General features: G+C 47.3%; 1 protein-coding gene across 1 annotated transcript; it reads right to left on the reverse strand.

Annotated features, from left to right (window-relative positions):
- Positions 1–8,348: 8,348 nt before the first annotated feature.
- PROK2 (prokineticin 2) lies at positions 8,349–16,137 on the reverse strand. Its single transcript, XM_057422909.1, has 3 exons — positions 15,887–16,137; positions 12,082–12,207; positions 8,349–9,289 (listed from the first exon to the last, which is right to left on the reverse strand). The coding sequence occupies exons 1-3, from the start codon at positions 15,974–15,976 to the stop codon at positions 9,164–9,166; spliced, it is 342 nt and encodes a 113-aa protein (XP_057278892.1). The 5' UTR covers positions 15,977–16,137; the 3' UTR covers positions 8,349–9,163.
- Positions 16,138–17,034: the final 897 nt, after the last annotated feature.

The raw sequence follows: 17,034 nt of genomic DNA on the forward strand, positions 1-17,034 counted from the left end.
GCTGTTGGGACCTGCAAGGTATGGCTCTAAGTCTCTATACCCCCAGCTACCCATCAAAACCAGAGTGCTGTTGGTCTCAGAAGTGCTAATGGCTGAGACTCAGTGGGAGCTGGGTCTTAACTTCCCACATCCATGTGGGAAGCTATTGCAGCTTATGCAAGGGCTGATCTCACTTGCAAAAAAGCTCCCATGGTCTGAATCCCTCTCCTCATCCCCACTGACCAAAACTCAAAGTACTTGCAGGGTTTGGTGAGCTGCATGGCGACAGGGCTCTCCCAGCTCTTCCATCTACCTGTGCTTGACCAGAATATAGATTGAGTGTTCTCTGTACCCCTCCAGGCAGATGTGTGATTGTTTTCCATATTCTGGGCAACACAAGTGCCGAGTATCACAGGAAATACCAAGATATCTCCCCCAGAGATTCTCTGTGGTCTGGCTCAGAGGTCACAGTGTGCTTGCTTTTGCATATCTGTGGTGAAGAATTGCAGTTGCACTGAGAGCTGCTCTGGAAGAATCTTGGTTGCTGCTGGCATCTTCCCTCACTCACCAGGTATTTAACACATTCCTTGCAAACATTCCCAGTCAAAATCTTTAAGTCGGTGGAGCTTTTTAGCCTGAACTTAAATGTCAGGTCAACTTGAAAAATCACACTGGGTAGTGCCTGTGGCAATCCGATACACAACACTCAATGCTTCAAATACTGTGGGGTGCTTCAAGCTATACTGTTAGATTCGGAAAGAGTTTGTTAGGAAAGGGCTGAAAAAATTGGCCCCAGCCAAATTATCTTACCTGGTAAAGGTCTCATTCAGTGGTCATGCTAGAGGTAGAAGATGAGCAGGGGGATGCATAGCCCACAGCCTGTTAACATTTGCTTTTCCATTACCAGATACGCACCACGGAGACAAAGCTGCCTCCCAGAATGGTGTTGCCCTGTAGCCTTGAGGAAAAGGGCAGGAGTTCGGTTTAGTCTGATAGCAGCAGTTCTTTCCTTGGGCTCTACCTGGTTGTGATACAGCTACACCTCCAGAAGGCTGCTCTGCCATATGCTGCAGTTCTGCCTTGGGGCATGTTGTGCTGAGCTCAGAGGAGAGCAAAGCTGGCGTTTTCCCTCCCTTCCCAACAAAGGATGTGTGGAGTTTGGCTGGACCTCTGCCACTCACCCCACAGGGTTAAGCAGTCACTTTGCTCCTTTCTAGCATCTGCACTTGCTCAGGGTTGCCACGAATCACCCCAAGAGAAGAAGAGGCTCTGGAGAGAGTAAGACACATTGGTAGAATGCGGTGCTAAGTATCTCAAGGCACTTCATCAACTTAGGCTTCACATTAGATGATTCTGTGCAGTATCAGAATACCCCAGAAAGCTGATTAGATAGTTATGCTGCAAATCAAAAGATTATTAGAAACATAGCAGGGGGGCTGTTTTCCAATAGAAGTCCCTTAAAATCCTCTATTTAGCACAGCTTCCTTTATGGCTGCTCAAAACACCGCACAGGCTACAATTAACTCTGTGGTGATACGGACCAGGAATCATCTCCCATGCTATCATGTTCTTAAGCTTCAGAATATTGTGGCATCTCCAAGAGATGGAGAGAAAATTTGTCAGTGAAATTGTCTCTTAAAAACTGGTGCAGAGTTCTGCTGTGCTGGGGCTGTGCCAATGGGAACCTTACCCCAAACCTGGTTTTATGCTGGTGACCTCTGATGCTGTGTCATTCACCTTGTGGGGGGCAAATCCTCACTCATCCATTGGCTGTAGGAGCAGTGACCAAGAGCTGATTTTCCAACAGACCTGACGTCTGTGGTGCTCTGATTTTCCCTAGAGCTGGTGATGCTGAGCATCTTTAAGCCTATTTTCTCTTAGTACAACTCATTAACTGCCCCACACCTCAGTGCTTTATCTGAAAAATGATTAATTATTCTTACTCACCTTTGTAAAGCACAGAACTACTGATGGCAAGAGCAGAGCATTATCTCGGGTGAACAATCGCTGACTACGTAAGCTTTCATCACTTAACTTTAAAGTCAAGCTAAGCCTTTAATGCAAGCTGTTGCATTTCTGTATTTCTATTCATGTTTAATGACCTCGGTACTTGCACTCTGTCTTTGATCTCGAGTCATGCATGGTTGTACTGTGGATGTATTTATTGGAAAGCCACTTTCTTCAGTGCCACATTTTTCACATCGACCGTGACCAGGTTGATAGCGCAAAGCACTTTGTGTAGGAGGCTTTCAAGTTCAAAGCTAGTCTTGCAAGGGCACAGGGAAGCTGTGAAGTCCCAATTTTAGGCAGTCATCACAGTGCTGATAGAGGAGGCAGAAGTCAAGAGATCACCTGGTGAAGAGAAAGCCCATCCTAAAGGTTCTGAGTGTTATTTACTGGTGTGTCATTAAAACCAAAATAATCCTGTGTTTGTGTGAGGATGATTAACCATTGGAACAAATCACCCAGGGAAAAAAAATGGATCCCCCATCTGTGAGACATGCAGTGTGAGCCTGCGCGCCTGCCCACGGCGCACCTCCCCGGAGCCAGCTGCCTGCCCAGTGCCATCCCTGCACCGGGTCTGAGGCTCAGCCCGAGCACACCAGAGAAGAATAAACCAGAAACACCAGTGAGCAGCACCGGAGCCCTCTCTGTCACACGGTGATTCACTCCTTCCTTTTGCTAACTGTTTTACAACACACGTTTTATCATACCTTGTAAATACCAGTGCTTGCTTCTGCCAGGAATTGCACCAGAGGTAGAGCTAAAATGGCTTTGTCATTAAAAACATCCACAGAGGGAAACACAGGAAGATTCAGAAAGAAGGCATGAAGTCTGGGTGCTTTCTGACAGTGAGAGAAAGAGGAATGATTTAGTGGAATATTACCTCACTCCATCGAACCACTCAATCTGCAGGAGGGTGATGGAAAGGAAACAGTTGAGTAGCTTGATAGTTGAGTAAATCAAGTGGGCTTATTCCTTTTCCTCCCTCATTAGGCCTTGCATGCTCACACCACGCAGCAGGCTCCCCAGTGTGCTGTGCCAAGGGCAAGGGGAGGAGAGGGAAAGGAGATGCTCCCGTGGGTGCCATGGGGCTGCAGTGACCCCAGGCAGAGGAATCAGATCTGTTTGCCTGCGGGGCTGAGCTGCCCTGGGGAGTGAGCTTTAGGGGAGCCTCAGGAGACATCTGGGTGTGGAGGAAGGCGGATGAACGTGCAATATGTTCAGCCAAGCTGCAGTGTGACTAAAAGGGGGAGAACATGGGCAGCTGAGCCAAGGAGCCAGCAGAATCACAGGCAGAGGTAAAGCTTGGAGCCATGGTGTGAAGGCAAAGAAGGACACGTTTAGGCTGAGCATCGCCAAATTGCTTTCCAGCAAGGTGATGAAGGATGCTGCAGAAGCCAGGCTCTGCAGGACCTGCCCACAGTGCTGCTGCTGGGGATGGAGCTCCCAGTGCTAGTTTTCCTAACCCGAAAGATCCTAAAGTCTCAGCCAGACTGACTTATTCTTACTCTCCATTTGTGCAATATCTGAGCATAAGTGCTGATGTAAACCAAATCCAAACAGTTGAAGGCTCTGTTGCAATGTGCAGGAGGTTTGTTAGTGACTTGGGGGAGTTTAATGAAACCAGGGTGGGGAGGAAGTTTAAATTATGACCCCATCATGGTCAGGAAATTTTGCCATTGAAATTGAAGAGGTGGGGAACCTTCTTGTCAAAGTTTCACCCATGTGAGAGAAGAAATTGGGGAGGGGAAAGAAAACCTACTGATTTGACAGGATGTAGTGAAATCTTTAGGAAGGGTGAGCGTGTTTGCAGCTGTCTCACCAGTGCCTCTCCCTGTCTGTCCTTGCCAGCAGGTCCCATAAAAGCATTAGAAATGTGCTCTGCTGCCTGTGCTCCAGTGTAGCCTAGAGAACTAAGTAAAGAGTGGGCCCAGCTTTGCACCCCCTGAAAGTAACAGCAGCTTTGCTGGTTTGTCAACTCTTCACAGCAAGAGGTGCAGCTGCCTATTTGTGCTGGAAGAGCCCGCAAATATCTGCACGGAATGATATGAGTGCACTCACATGTACAAGAGCAAAAGCAAATAAAGAAGGCTCAGCACTGCTCACTTGGCTGGAACCAGGCCATATTTTCAGTCTGCTTCTGAACCGTGTTACAGCCTTGGGATTTACAAAGCTGCATTACATTTAAACCCAGATTTAATCCCTTCCACGTGTTGCGCTGCTGTGTTGGAGGCATGGTGCCGGGGTTTGGGAGGCCTGGATGGGATTCCCAGCAAGTGAAGGGATACACTGAGTGCTCCTGGCTCATGAACCCACTTCACCAGGCAAACTATGGTTTGCAGAGAAGACTGTCAGTTTTACATTGTCCATGCATTAAAGCTCCCCCCCATACTAAGCTGTTTACACTCACACCTTTGGGAAACCCCTGCCAGGGGCATGTTTATATTGCTCATTCCCCCTTTCCTGCACACTTTGCTGTTACCTTGCACTGTAATCCCTGCCATGAAACATGCTGCCATCCACTCTCCCTGCAGTGCACCAGGCTTACTCAGCTTCAGCCCTCCATAGTCAGCCTTTCCCAGCCCTGATGGCCAGGCAGTGACCCAAAGGTTACAACCATCCTCTAAGGCAGCTGGACCATACAGGGGAATATGCCCTGCTAAATCACTGAGATGCATTCTGCTGCACTGGGCTAGATGTGCCCGCACTCAAGACTCCTTGAAGAATGATAAGTGATTTACTCTGTTTGGTGTGTATTAAACTTGTTTCCATTCCTGTGCTCAAAATTATTGATTAGTCTAACAGCTGTACCCCTGCTGGTTTGGCATTTCATATCTATGGAGTAGAAAAAGGCACATTGATTTTGCTGTTATCAAAATCCTCTTGTATTTGCAGAGTCTTTTTCTTTCCTGCAATTTTCTAATTCCTTCTGGAAAACATGTTACACATTGTCAAGATCAAATTCCTGAGACATCTTGTTTAAATCAAGGGATTCTTAGCACCTTCTGTTTCTTTTGAACATCCATCTGTGCAGTAATAACAAATCAGAGAGCTACTAGGGCAGGGAAACATTAGCAAGGACCTCAGTCTGTGGTCATACTTGCTGTTCTCATACGTCATTATGGTGCATTATACTGAGGAAGCAACTTAGCAAAGTTCCTTTGACCAGCTGCACTGTAAGAGCATCCAACACACCAGAGCTTCAGGGTAACAAGACTAACATTTTCAGCCCATCCACAAGAAAATAAACCAATGCTAACTTGTTTCTTACCTTAAGTGTGCTCCATACCAATAAGCGTTGTCCATACTGTCTTCTCAACCACCCAGACAGATAATTTCAGCCTTGTATTACCTAGCTTCACTTCAACTACTATAAAACCAGGGTTGTGCTTGGGGTGACCAGTCTCCTGGGTAAGCACCCATACAGATGAGAGCTTCACTTGCACACAGTCAGGAGAATTTATTTTGTGCCACCCCCTGATTCAAAGGCTTTATAACATATTTTTCTTCCTAGTGACAACACTTCCTTGAGGGAGAACTGTGGGCAGGGGAATGCAGATGAAGCTGAGTTTCATCTGGATTTTTATCCTGCTCAGCAACAGAGCTTTCCTCCCAGGCTTACAAGTGCATTCTTGCTCAAGCAGCTGTGCTCCCACAAACCTGAAACACCTTGCTTCACCTTTCCTAATGAGCATGTAATCAAATTAAGGCAGCAGCTCATTATATGTGGTGGTGTCCTTTCCTGAAATGGCTGTCTGCTAACCCAAAATCTGGTAACAAACATGGGAACTCCTACAGCGTGGTGGGATATCGTCATTATTCTATAGCATATCTGTAATATCAATATTCATATAATATTAAAAATTAATGCACATGTTTCTATTAATAATTAATTACTCCAATATTAATAAAATTAAAGCAAATGTTGGCACAGATCTCCTAAGTGGAGTGAACAGAGGAAAGCATTTAAACCAGACACTCTCTTAACAAGCTATATGTACTGGAGAATGAGGCTTTTCCCTTTCACAAAGATGTTTCTAGGGCTGCACAGGTTTTCCTCTCTTTTCTTGTCTGATTTCTCCTCCAAGGGCCTGTCCCCTTCCCTTCCTCCCAGGCAGGTGAGGAAGCTGTTCCTGGCCTGGGGTTATTGCCAGGGTGGTACTGAGGAAAACTGAGCAGCACAAGGTGCTGCAAAAAGCCTTGCGTGGCAGAGCAGGTTTGAAGCTGGACACCTTTTCCATCAGTCACAATGCATTGAGTTTCCTGTGCCCCCCAAATCAAAAGCTGCCTCAAGGGAAAAGCAGAGGGGCCATCTACATTTCGAAATACTTCTGGCGGTCACTGGTTTACCTGTTATCGCTGTAAAGCAAAGGTAAAGGGTTTCAACCCTACCCCTTCCACTGCAGAAAGAAGTCGAAGGGACTTTGCAGGTGTGCTTGGGTTAGGAAATCTCCCTCAGGATGGGAGAAAAGGTAACTGATTAGGACAGAGTTTAGGGAAGAATTGGGGTGCAGAAGCTTCATCTTCCTTCCAGAATGATCTCTCAAATCAGCTAACCTTCATTGTGTCAGATAATGAGAATTAAATTACTAAAAGGGGAATCATAATAATTATTGCCAAGTGAATATAGTGTGAATGTAGGACAGGGAGGTTTTGCCTTTAGCTCTTTTACATCATCAGCCACACTCCAGCAGCAGCAGGGAAGGTGTGGAAAAGCCCCTCGAGGACAAGTACAGGATAACATCTCCCTCAGAGAAGCACCTTCCTAATGCCCTGTCCAGGAGTGTCTGCAGGACAGGAGTATTTCAATCTCCTACAGATGGTGTGAACCTTGGACTCATGTAATTGAGGCTGTTCTCATTACCCAGATAAATGCCTAATCCCACAAGTCAATTGGCACAAATTACAACTGCAGAGTTGCTCTGTTCTTGTCTGATAAACTCTCCTAGGAGTTCAGTTTGGCAGGTCTAAGGCAGTCATCAGATATAATTGTCCACTCATTTACACTGATACAAACCAGGGTTATTACCTTCAGTGGAGTCGCTGGTGATTGATGCTGGTAGGAGATGTGAAGCAGGACTGGTGTTTCCTGCTATAGTTCATTGTTTTGAGCATCATGACAATGTGCCTTGATAATGAATGGAGTAAGAGTTGGGACACATACAGATTTGGGCTGTTTCTATTTTCCTTCCTGAATTTCCCTTTGAGTTTAAATCAAAGTCTATGGTATTAAGCTAATTTTATACTGCTAGACATGGACAGAAAAGCAGCTCCAAGCTCCTACTGCATTCCTGCTCTGCAGATTCAGACTGCATGGGTGCACAGGGTGTTTGGGGAGCCCCACTACTGAGTGACAGTGGTAGGATAAGGTTTTGAGTTTGCTTTTCAATCCAGGTTATGGGAATTTCTCCAGTGCTTACATGTCACTGCATTAACAAGCTGGTCTTTCACCAGCACAATCCAGCCCATTGGGTTTGCGATGAGCCTCCCTAACACTTCAGACCTAATGCAGGCACTTTGTACCTGATCACCTTAATGAAAAGCACATATAAAGTTACCATTTGGTGGCACCTCACACTCTCTTTTTTGTTTGGTTGGTTGGGTTTTTTTCCCTACAGGACCTGAGTCTGCTGCCACTTGCACAGCTGCTGTACTGCCACTGCAGAGGGTGACACAAAATATATAGGCTTTGGAGTAGGAGCCCTGGGGTTGGGCTGTCTTGAGCTAGAAAGATGCAGGGCTGTCTCTCAAGACTTTGATTTTTCTACCATGTGCAGAATCCACACAGATCTGGCAAAATAACAAGCCCAGTTGCTTCTTTCTGTCTCCTCAGGGAGTCTGTGGAGCCAAGTGGAACATACCTGCTAAACTCACTTCTCATCTTCAAGTAACGCAGGTGTATGCCTTAATGCAAGCATGCTAACTTCTCTCAACCCCCTCTATCATCATCAGCAGCAAAGCACTGATTGTTGAAAGATGAATGACTTCACTTGTCTGGTTCCAGCATATGTTTGCATGTCTGAGAGTAAGAAACGTGTGAAACTCACACAAACTATTGGAATTCCAGCTCCAGGGACTGACAAGTAAATATGATGTTGCACAGTATGTCATAGAAACCCCACAAATTTTATGTTTGCTGGGCTAAAGTTGATTCTTTGAGGCATGTGCCAAGAAAAACCTCTCATATTAGCTACACCAAGATTCCTCCATCGTCTGAGACTGCAACTTGATTGAGAATGTCATTCCTGGTCAACTGCTGAGTTGCCCTAAAAGCAGCCAGTGGCGTATAATCCATTGCTAAACTATCCATAAGGAGCTCTGCTAGCTTGGGTGAGATTACACTGAATAAAAATGGAAAACCACAATGACAAAATAATGCTGTAATATTAAAATAAATCAAATCATATACTGCCATTATTCTGATACAGAATTTTTACACAGCAAATTTGATACATATACAAGAAGTCAGGCAGCCCATTACAATAAACTTCAGGGTTCCTTTTTTAATATAAACTACATCTTAATACATAGTTTGAGATGATCAGGTAGTTTTACACCAACTCAAGTAACGACAACTTCTCATATTAGAATACTAAAATAACAAAATCTTTTAATGCTTTGAATATTGAAATGCTTTGGTTCCACTGTCCACTTTTTGCAAGTGTAAAAACTACATCTATTGATCTTTTACCCTAGAGATGTGCCTAACTTAAAATACAGTTATTTTAATAAAATACAAAATGTAACATAAATACAGGGTTTTGGCAGTTGTCATATGCTTCACACTATGCAATTATTCAACTCTCAGTTCAATTCAGACATTCCAAAGTGTAAAAACATGGCCAGAGTTTTCCAAAACTGACAATAATCTTGGATGTTTTCATTCTGGGGATAAGCTGGAACTGTGAAGAGCACAAGATGGTTCAGATATCATAAAGTTCCTGCCCTCAGAAAGCAGCATTGCTTTAGCAGATGCCATTTTGCTCACCCCAAAATGAAAGCAGCCACCACTGTGAGTCCCTCCTGAAAACCTTGGCCAGCACAGCATCTTATCTTCAGTTTTAATGTTGGTGAGGCAGGAAAGTATGGTAAAGGGTTTCCCCTGGCAAGTACCTTGTTCGTCACAACAACGAGAAAACAAATACATTGAGAGGCTCTTTCTAGTGCAGAAAAGCTCCTGCTAAAAAAACACATCTTCTTTTCTGAAGTCTGGTAAACATTTGAATTTGGTGGGAGAAGTCCGTACGCAGGCCAGGCTGGGCAGGCATGGGCAGGTATGGTGCATCCGCCGCCCGGAGAAGGGAACCTGGGGATGAAGAGAAGAGACATCAGGGACAGGGAGCACAGGGGCGGTGATGCTCAGGGAGATGGATTTAGATGAATAGTGGGGATACTGGGAATGTCATTCCTCTCCCCACAGCAGGAGATCCCCACAAGCTGCAGCACGGGAGGTAGAGGGCAGATAGCAAAGCCAACCCCACTGCATTCCCTAGTCAAACCACAGTTAAGAGCAAAATGTAGCGGTCTGTGTTGCCGTGTAAATCTGTATCTGTGACACATGTTCTGCATTTACTCCCATTTCATAAAGGATTCTGTTGTGTAACTACACTGGCCCTTAGCATCACGTTTTTGCAGCGTGTACAGTGCCTACTTGCCCTGATTCCTGCATTGTCATATGGCACAGAGCAGCCTGTCAGTTGCATAGCAGGACCTGGGAACCTCAGGATCCCGTGGTAATTCAGGCTGGAAGGGACCTCTGGAAGTCATCTTGACTCTCATTGAGCAGGATCCTTTTCGCCCCAGGGCGGAGGTTTCTCATTTCATCCCACCCTCCTCCAGCTACACTGTATTGCAGGGAGCACACATATGGACTGCATTAAACAAATTCAGTTGCGCCACAAAATGCACATGCACTGACACTCTTTAACAACTTGATCACAAGCTCTGTCTTTTACAGGAGCTGTGCTTTTGCCAGCACATGAGCTGAGCCAAGCAGGACAGCCTGGTGGGACAGCACAGCCAGGAGCCACAGTGCTGCCGGCCAGCAGCGTGCACTGAGCATCCGGCTGGATGCAGCAAGGGAAGCGCAGAGGTACAAAGCCACTGCTGGGCAGGCAGCCCTAATTCCCTCATTTCCAGATTTCTGGGTGTTTTGGGCCTGTAATTGTAATATTCCAAGTTTGTTTTGTATCAGTGTGCCAGTTTTCTCTGTAAGAAAGTTGAAGGAAAGAAGTCCCACACGTTCCCCTGTTCATCATGCCAAGGACCTGCTGGACTCCAGTGACACCCCACTGGGTGCAGGGGGTGAGTGGGGTTCTCACATTGCCTGCAGTGCCCTAGGCCAGCCACAGCCCCCTGCCTAGCGTCATCTGAAAAGCAGCTCCAGGCTGCTGTGGGCTTCCCCATGCCATCCACCGTGATCCCCTCTGCCCCAGAGTGAGCAGAGAGACCACCAGCCGTGGGTGATGGGGACTCCCTGTCGGGAATCACACCTCTCGGGTGCCCACGCACAGCACTGCAGAAAAACCTGAGCTCCTGGGGCTGGTAAGTCTGACTCAGAGGTACTGCTCAGCCCTCTGACAGCTCGACTGATTTATTCCCAACATTACAGTTGCTGCAAGGAAACGTTCCTTTCAGCGGGACTCCCACGCCAAAGATGTGACTTTAACAACACACCCGGCTGGGGACAGGCAGCAGGTGACAGCTCTGCAGGACAAAGCTTTGCCAAGGCGTGCAGCTTCTGCCTGCTCAGGCAGAGCCCACATGCCCGGAGATGTTGCTGGTGATGCTGGGTGAGCCAGTGTGTGTGACCACGCTGCGTGCCCAGTACTGGTTTTAATGACTACGGGGCATTGGGAGTTTGTGGGTGAAAAGGAAACATGGGACCTCCTGGGAGAGATGTGGTGGTTATGTGCAAGGTGCATAGCGGCAGCAAAGCTGCTTTCGTGCTGCCAGCTCTGTGTGTTGACCTGCCAAACCTCCCCTGCCTGCAAACCATGCCTCTGCAATGCCAGCTGAGATTGTTAACGGCATCAAGCCAACGCCATCTAGTTGCTGAGAAGGAAACTAGAAGGTAGAAACCCAACTGCCAACCATCTCCTCCAGGGTATCTCCATGCTCCTCCGGAGGTCCCCAAGGTGGTGGCATGGCCATGGTGGTGCCTGCTTTGTACCTGAACTGCAGGCAAGTGAAAGGTGTTGGTGCTCAGGGCAGCTAGCCTCCCAGCTGCCCGCTACGCAGTTGTTTAGGGGAGAGAAACTGCTGAGTAAACTCTCCATCCTTAAAAATAACTAATTTCACATACTACTGTAAACCAATTTGCTTCATGTTTTTCATGAAGGGCAATGGGGTGAGTAATCTAAAATTAACCTCATAAAGCTTATAAACATCAGTGACTATAAGTCTGGGGTGGACAGGTCTTCTCTGATTGTAATTATGCAGGCAATTAGCTTAAGATAGATCAGACAGTATAATTTGCCCAGTAGCAATTTCTCTTATCCTGAGACTTCTGCTAATGTAAAGAGCCCTCACAAGAAAGAACCTGGTACTTTACATAGTAAAAAATGATAATTTGGTCCCTAATATCACAGCAGAAGATTTAAGAATTTAACTGTAATTGAGCAGAGCTTTGAACTTCTCAGCCTCTGGAGCACAAGGGGACATTGCTGTTTGACGGCAGGGACCATGGTGCAATGATGCACTGGGCGTCCGAACACTGACTGGTGATGTTTTTGTCTGTGACGGGATCTTGGTAGGGGTTGGTGGCATTTGCTTATATTCTTGCTCACACCCATAGCATTGGGCTTGGGAACTGCTAAAGCTGGTTTGGATCATATAATGATGCAAAACAGCAACAACAAACTAATCAGTAAACAGTCTGGAGCTGTGTAGTACTTTCATCCTCAGATTCTTTTCAGCATAATTCTGACAGTAATGTACTTCCTTACGTGGGTACCTTCAGCGCTACTTCCATACAGATGCAAATGGCTGGGTATTGTAACCCATGGGATATTTCCCTATTTTACTACAATGTGAGGTACAGTGCACTATATTCCTGTTCCTTTCTGCCCTGCCATAGCCCCCTGGTGACATACTCACTCGGTGACTCAAAGGGTGGCACTCATCTCCCAAATTTCCCATCGGCGTGCACATTCGCAGGCTGCGGATCCAGAGGCTAACCGCACAGCACATCCCTCCTCCGCACTGATGGTCCCGGTCACAGGCCTGGAATTCAATACAGCATTAGGCAAATGAAATTAGGAATAAATATATTCCAGAAATAGGACAGGTCAGGTGCTCAGGAGCTGCCTCTGACACCCCACAAGTTATCATGGCTCATTAAGGCTGAATAATCAGATTTAAGGCTGATATGCAATACTTATGGCTCCCATGGATCTGAACGTACAGGCTCCTGGCATGTTTCACAGTTGAGCTCAGAATGTTTAAAGCCATGATCCCATAGAGAGCTCAGGGCCAAATCCAGGACTGTCAGAGACTTGCAGTCCCAGCTTCTGAGCACTGATGGACCATGGCGTGTGCCACTCTGCTTTCTCAGATTGGAGCCTGAGTGCACTCAGGCAGGTGCAAGGACCAAGTGCACCAAGCAGTCAGGAATCCTGTCTTATGGAGAAGCTAAGATGGGATATTATCCATTAATTTAAAGTCTTTTAGGTAACTATTCCTTCTATTTTCTTATAATACTACCTCATGGTTGAGTGCCTTTGCATTGCAGTACTCCATGATAATTTTGTTAAAGTCCAAGTAGAAGTAGCTAAAATAGAAGTTTAAATATGGGTTCTGTGGTTGTTACCTAGAATTACATGTAACTAAAAGTGGTCTTAAATATGTAATAAGAAAAACCTTACTTAAGTGTCCAAATCCAAGAAAATGCTGCTGTGGTAGCTTTCCCCCCGCAAGGCAGGAGGGAAATATTTCAGGCACTTACCCAATACAGCTTAGATAAGCACAAACCAAAATGCAAACTATTGGGTATGTTTTAAAATACAGAAATGATGAAGAGCAATTGACATGTTAGAGTTTGGAAACAGGTTACTCACTGCACGTCTTCTGCCTATTTTTTAACCAAAATTTCATATAATAAAAAGTCTGATAAGCTTAATGCAAAAAACAGTCCCCTTTCTCTGATGAGAAATGACATTAGTTAAAGGTTCTGATTACACCCCAAAGGAAAGCTGAATTAACTCCCCACTTTCTTAATGTCTGACAGGAGGATTGATGGACCAAAGGCACTCATAAACAGGCAACCTGTGAAAATGTTCAGAGAATGTGATAACGGCTCTGGGGAAAACTGTGTATGAACAAACATTCGCTTACAGATCTTACCTTGGGATTCAAATGATAAATGCCATTAGACTGTACTCCACTGGGTAAATATTACACAAGTTCAACCAGCAGAAGCCCAATCAAACTATGTGTTTACAGATCAGACAGTAATTTAAGAAGAAGCTGTTGCATTAGGGTCAAGCCATTAAATAGTGTGTGCTACCCAAACAGCTCACACTCCTCCTAAACACACATTTAATGAAGCAGAGAGCTCTATGCTACAGGTGAGCCCAACATGCAGAGTATTTACTTATTAGACTAATATGGCCATAAAACTACTGCCTGCCAGGTAGATAATGTTTGCTTTCTAACCTCTCTCAAAATAAAAGTACTCTAATGGTCTAATTTTGTCCTAGTCACAAAAAAACCTTCAGGTCTGGTGATTTTTGCTGCTCCCAACACGCTGGTTGTCCAGCTGGTGTCCACTGCTCAGCTGGAGTCACAGGCAATGCTATTCCTCACCAGACAGCTCCTGAACTCCCTTTTTTCCTCAGCTGTGTATTTCAAACCCCATTCATTTCCATGGGACTGGCCCTGGAGGGGAGTACCACTAGCCAAGCAAGGGTATCTGTGCTTTCTTTTACAACTCACACACACATATATACATCTGGCAGAACTTTTAAGGGTCCCTTTCCAAAAATGTATGACAAGTTCTGAAAAATATTCAACCCAAATGCTCCTGCATATACCTTATCTGCAATGTGTAATTCATGCCACTACTCTAAATCTTCACAGGACATGACATAAAGGACATTCCTCCTCAGCACCCCACTTAAACCCACTTTTGTGTAAAATACAGCTTAAGGAGAAAGTCCCAGGTGAAATGCCAGCTCCAAAGGCAACTTAAGTCAGCACATAAACCACCACTGAAGTAAGAATGGTTCCAATCAAGTCCCTAAATGGAAAAGGAAAAGGAAAAAGAAAAGAAAAGGGAAAAGGAAAGGAAAATAAAGGAAAAGGAAAAGGAAAAGAAAAAAAAAGGAAAAGAAAAAGGAAAACTTTTCAGGCTCAGGGGATGCGGGCAGGAAAACCTATGTCAGTTCTCATCTGAGATTTGTGCATTCATCAAAACCCAAAAATGCATCCAAGTGGTTTAACTGGAAATGCACTGCAATGGTTAATAAAGTATCACTTTCTAGTTCTAATCCGTTTTTACGTTTTGAATTTTCTTTGTCCTTGATCAGTTTTTCAGTGCTTAAAATTACTTTATTGAATGGATTCATTATGCTTTCAAGGTGTAGCCACAACTCTGACAACAGACGTACAAACTGGTCCTCCAGTGCTGGGAATGATTCTACTTAAAAAGAACTTGAAATTCTCAAGTTTAAAAAAATCCCTTCACACTCTGCTCTGAAAATTAATCAGTCCTGGAACTGATCTAACTTCCGGAGAAATGCTTATGAGGCCTTCCACAGACTTCAGTGAGGTCTGGATGGGGAGCCTGGACAGCCACGGAGGAACTGGCTACTGGGAGCACAACTTCTGATGGTTACAGAAGACATGTAACCTCTCGAAGGAATGCAAGCACTGGCTTATTAATCCAAAGCAAACACTAAAAAAAAAAAAAAAAAACAACAAAAAAAAACATTTTCCTTCAGCGTGATGCAATGCTCTGAGTTAAATAATGTCTCTGGAAAAAAAAAAATATTTTCACAACCAAAGTAAATTTCAAGTCTAAAAACAACAACAACAACAGAGGACTCATGTGCAGGGGTGAGTGTTGAGGGAAGAAAGCAGCACAGTCATACTCAGGAAAAAAAAAAACAGAAGGAGCGTTTTGCGGTGGTTGCAATACCAGTGCCTGCCCTCCGAGCAGAGGGGATAGAGAAGAGGGCATCCGGGGTGCACAACCCGGCAGCGCCGTGCCCGAGCCGGGCCCTCTCGGGACATGTCTGCGGGCAGCGGGGATGCTGGAAGGGAAGCGGGAGGCAGCCTCCAGCGCTAGAGAGGCAGCTGAGTCCCTGCACACTCACGGACCAGCCTGGAGACAATCCTCCTCCGAGTGCAGGTATCCCTCGCGCCAAAAGGACAGAGCCCTCACCATGGCATCCCTCACCCCAGAGACCCGCAGGTCCTGGTATCACCTACTGCAGAGATGCCTCATATCCTGGCATCCCTCCTTCTAGAAGGACCCTCACGTTCCGGTATCACTTGGTCCAGAGATAACCCCCAGCTCCAGCATCGCTTAGTGCAGAGAGAGCCCCCGCGCCCTGTACCACCTCTCCCAGACCGATCCCCGAGCCTGTCGCCTCTCTTTCCCTGGCACAGCTCCTCTTCCCAGCCCGGCTATCACTTATCCCAAAGAGACCCTCCTCTCTCATCACCCCTCACGGAAGAGCGTCTCCCGTACACCCGGCACCGCTTCTCCCGAGCGGCCCCCACCTCCCGCTGTTCCTCACCGCACACAGACCCCCAGGTCCCGTCCTCGCTCTGCCGGCGGAGCCCCCGCAGCCCCGAGCAGAACCCCGCCCGGCTGCAGCCCGCCTGTGGCTGCCGGTGCCGGGTCCCGTCTGTGCCGTCGGTCCCTGCCGACCGCGCGGTGCTGTACGGCGGCGCTCACCCCGGTGATGACGGCGCCGTGTCCCGCGGCGAGCAGCACCGCCAGCAGCAGCAGCACAGGAGCCGGCGGAGCGCCGCGCAAGCTCCGCATGGTGCCGTCCCGCGGCCCCTGCGCTCCCCGCGGCGCGGCGCAACCGAGCCGGTGGCAGCGGCCGCCCCAGCCGTTATAAAGCCGGGGGCCGCCGGCGGCAGCAGCGTGAGTCACCCCCGCCCTGGCAGCGCCGTGGACCGCCGCGCGCACACACCGAGCCCAGGTGCGCTGCTGCAGGAGCGGGGCGGTGAGGGAGCATCCTGCTGCACCCCGGGGAACGTCCAAAGGCTGCTCGGGGAGTGTCCGGCAGCAGGGCTGGGGAGGACGTGCCACAACGTGTTGGAGACATGCCACAGCATGTTGGGGACGTGCCATAACAGGTCTAGGGGACATCCCACGGAACGTCCCAGGGCATGCTGGGGGCGTTCCACAACAGGTCTAGGGGTGACATCCTGCAGCAGGTCTGGGGGACCATCCCAGGGCTGGCTAGGGGACATCCCACAGCGTGGTGGGCTTGTCCTGCAGCATGCTGGGGACATTCCACAGCACGTCTGAATGTGATATCCGTCAGTACATTGGGGACATGCTGGAGCAAGTCTTGGGAGTCATCAGGCAGCAGGTAAGGGCAGCACACAGAAGGTCCAGAGGGGATTCTGCAGCAGGTAAGGGGATCCCGTGGCAGGTTAGAGCCCACCCCACAGCAGGGCACTAGTAGCCTGCAGCCACTGGACCCAGTCTGGAGGCCTGTCTCTACTCCAGTGCCCATGACCTCTCTGTGTTTCTCAAACTCCCTGCCCTGCACCAGAGCCAGCAGCTCTCCTGCAAGCCCCAGCCCTGATGTTCCTCCTTCTCCCCTCCATGGAGCATCCTGTGAGCTCCAGCAGTGCTGTAGACATAGCTGGTCCATAGCTGGGTAGGGGGGAAGAATGACACACAGGATGCATCTCGCCTTTTCTGGGGCAGGGCATCATCAAAGCAAATTTATTCCTGTAACAATTGAATCAACCCCAACTCCTGTTTAGTGCACTTGACCCAAGAAGTGTCAATGCCAAGTAAAAAAGTAATGCGCATGTGTACTTTTTTCACCCCACTCCTCTGTAGACCTTTCATGCTCAGAC

The sequence above is a fragment of the Pezoporus wallicus genome, unplaced genomic scaffold (assembly GCF_028554395.1).
Source record: "Pezoporus wallicus isolate ANWC-B61680 ecotype Strahan unplaced genomic scaffold, APGP_CSIRO_Pwel_v1 contig_7073, whole genome shotgun sequence".
In the NCBI taxonomy this organism is placed as follows: domain Eukaryota; kingdom Metazoa; phylum Chordata; class Aves; order Psittaciformes; family Psittacidae; genus Pezoporus; species Pezoporus wallicus.

Excerpts from the sequence above, each read along its gene's own strand:
- PROK2 (XM_057422909.1), bottom strand. The coding sequence starts at position 15,976 with ATGCGGAGCTTGCGCGGCGCTCCGCCGGCTCCTGTGCTGCTGCTGCTG. Across the intron at positions 12,208-15,886 it reads ACGGCGCCGTCATCACCGGG|GCCTGTGACCGGGACCATCA; the intron begins GTGAGCGCCGCC and ends ATTGAATTCCAG. Across the intron at positions 9,290-12,081 it reads GCCACCCTTTGAGTCACCGA|GTTCCCTTCTCCGGGCGGCG; the intron begins GTGAGTATGTCA and ends CTTCATCCCCAG.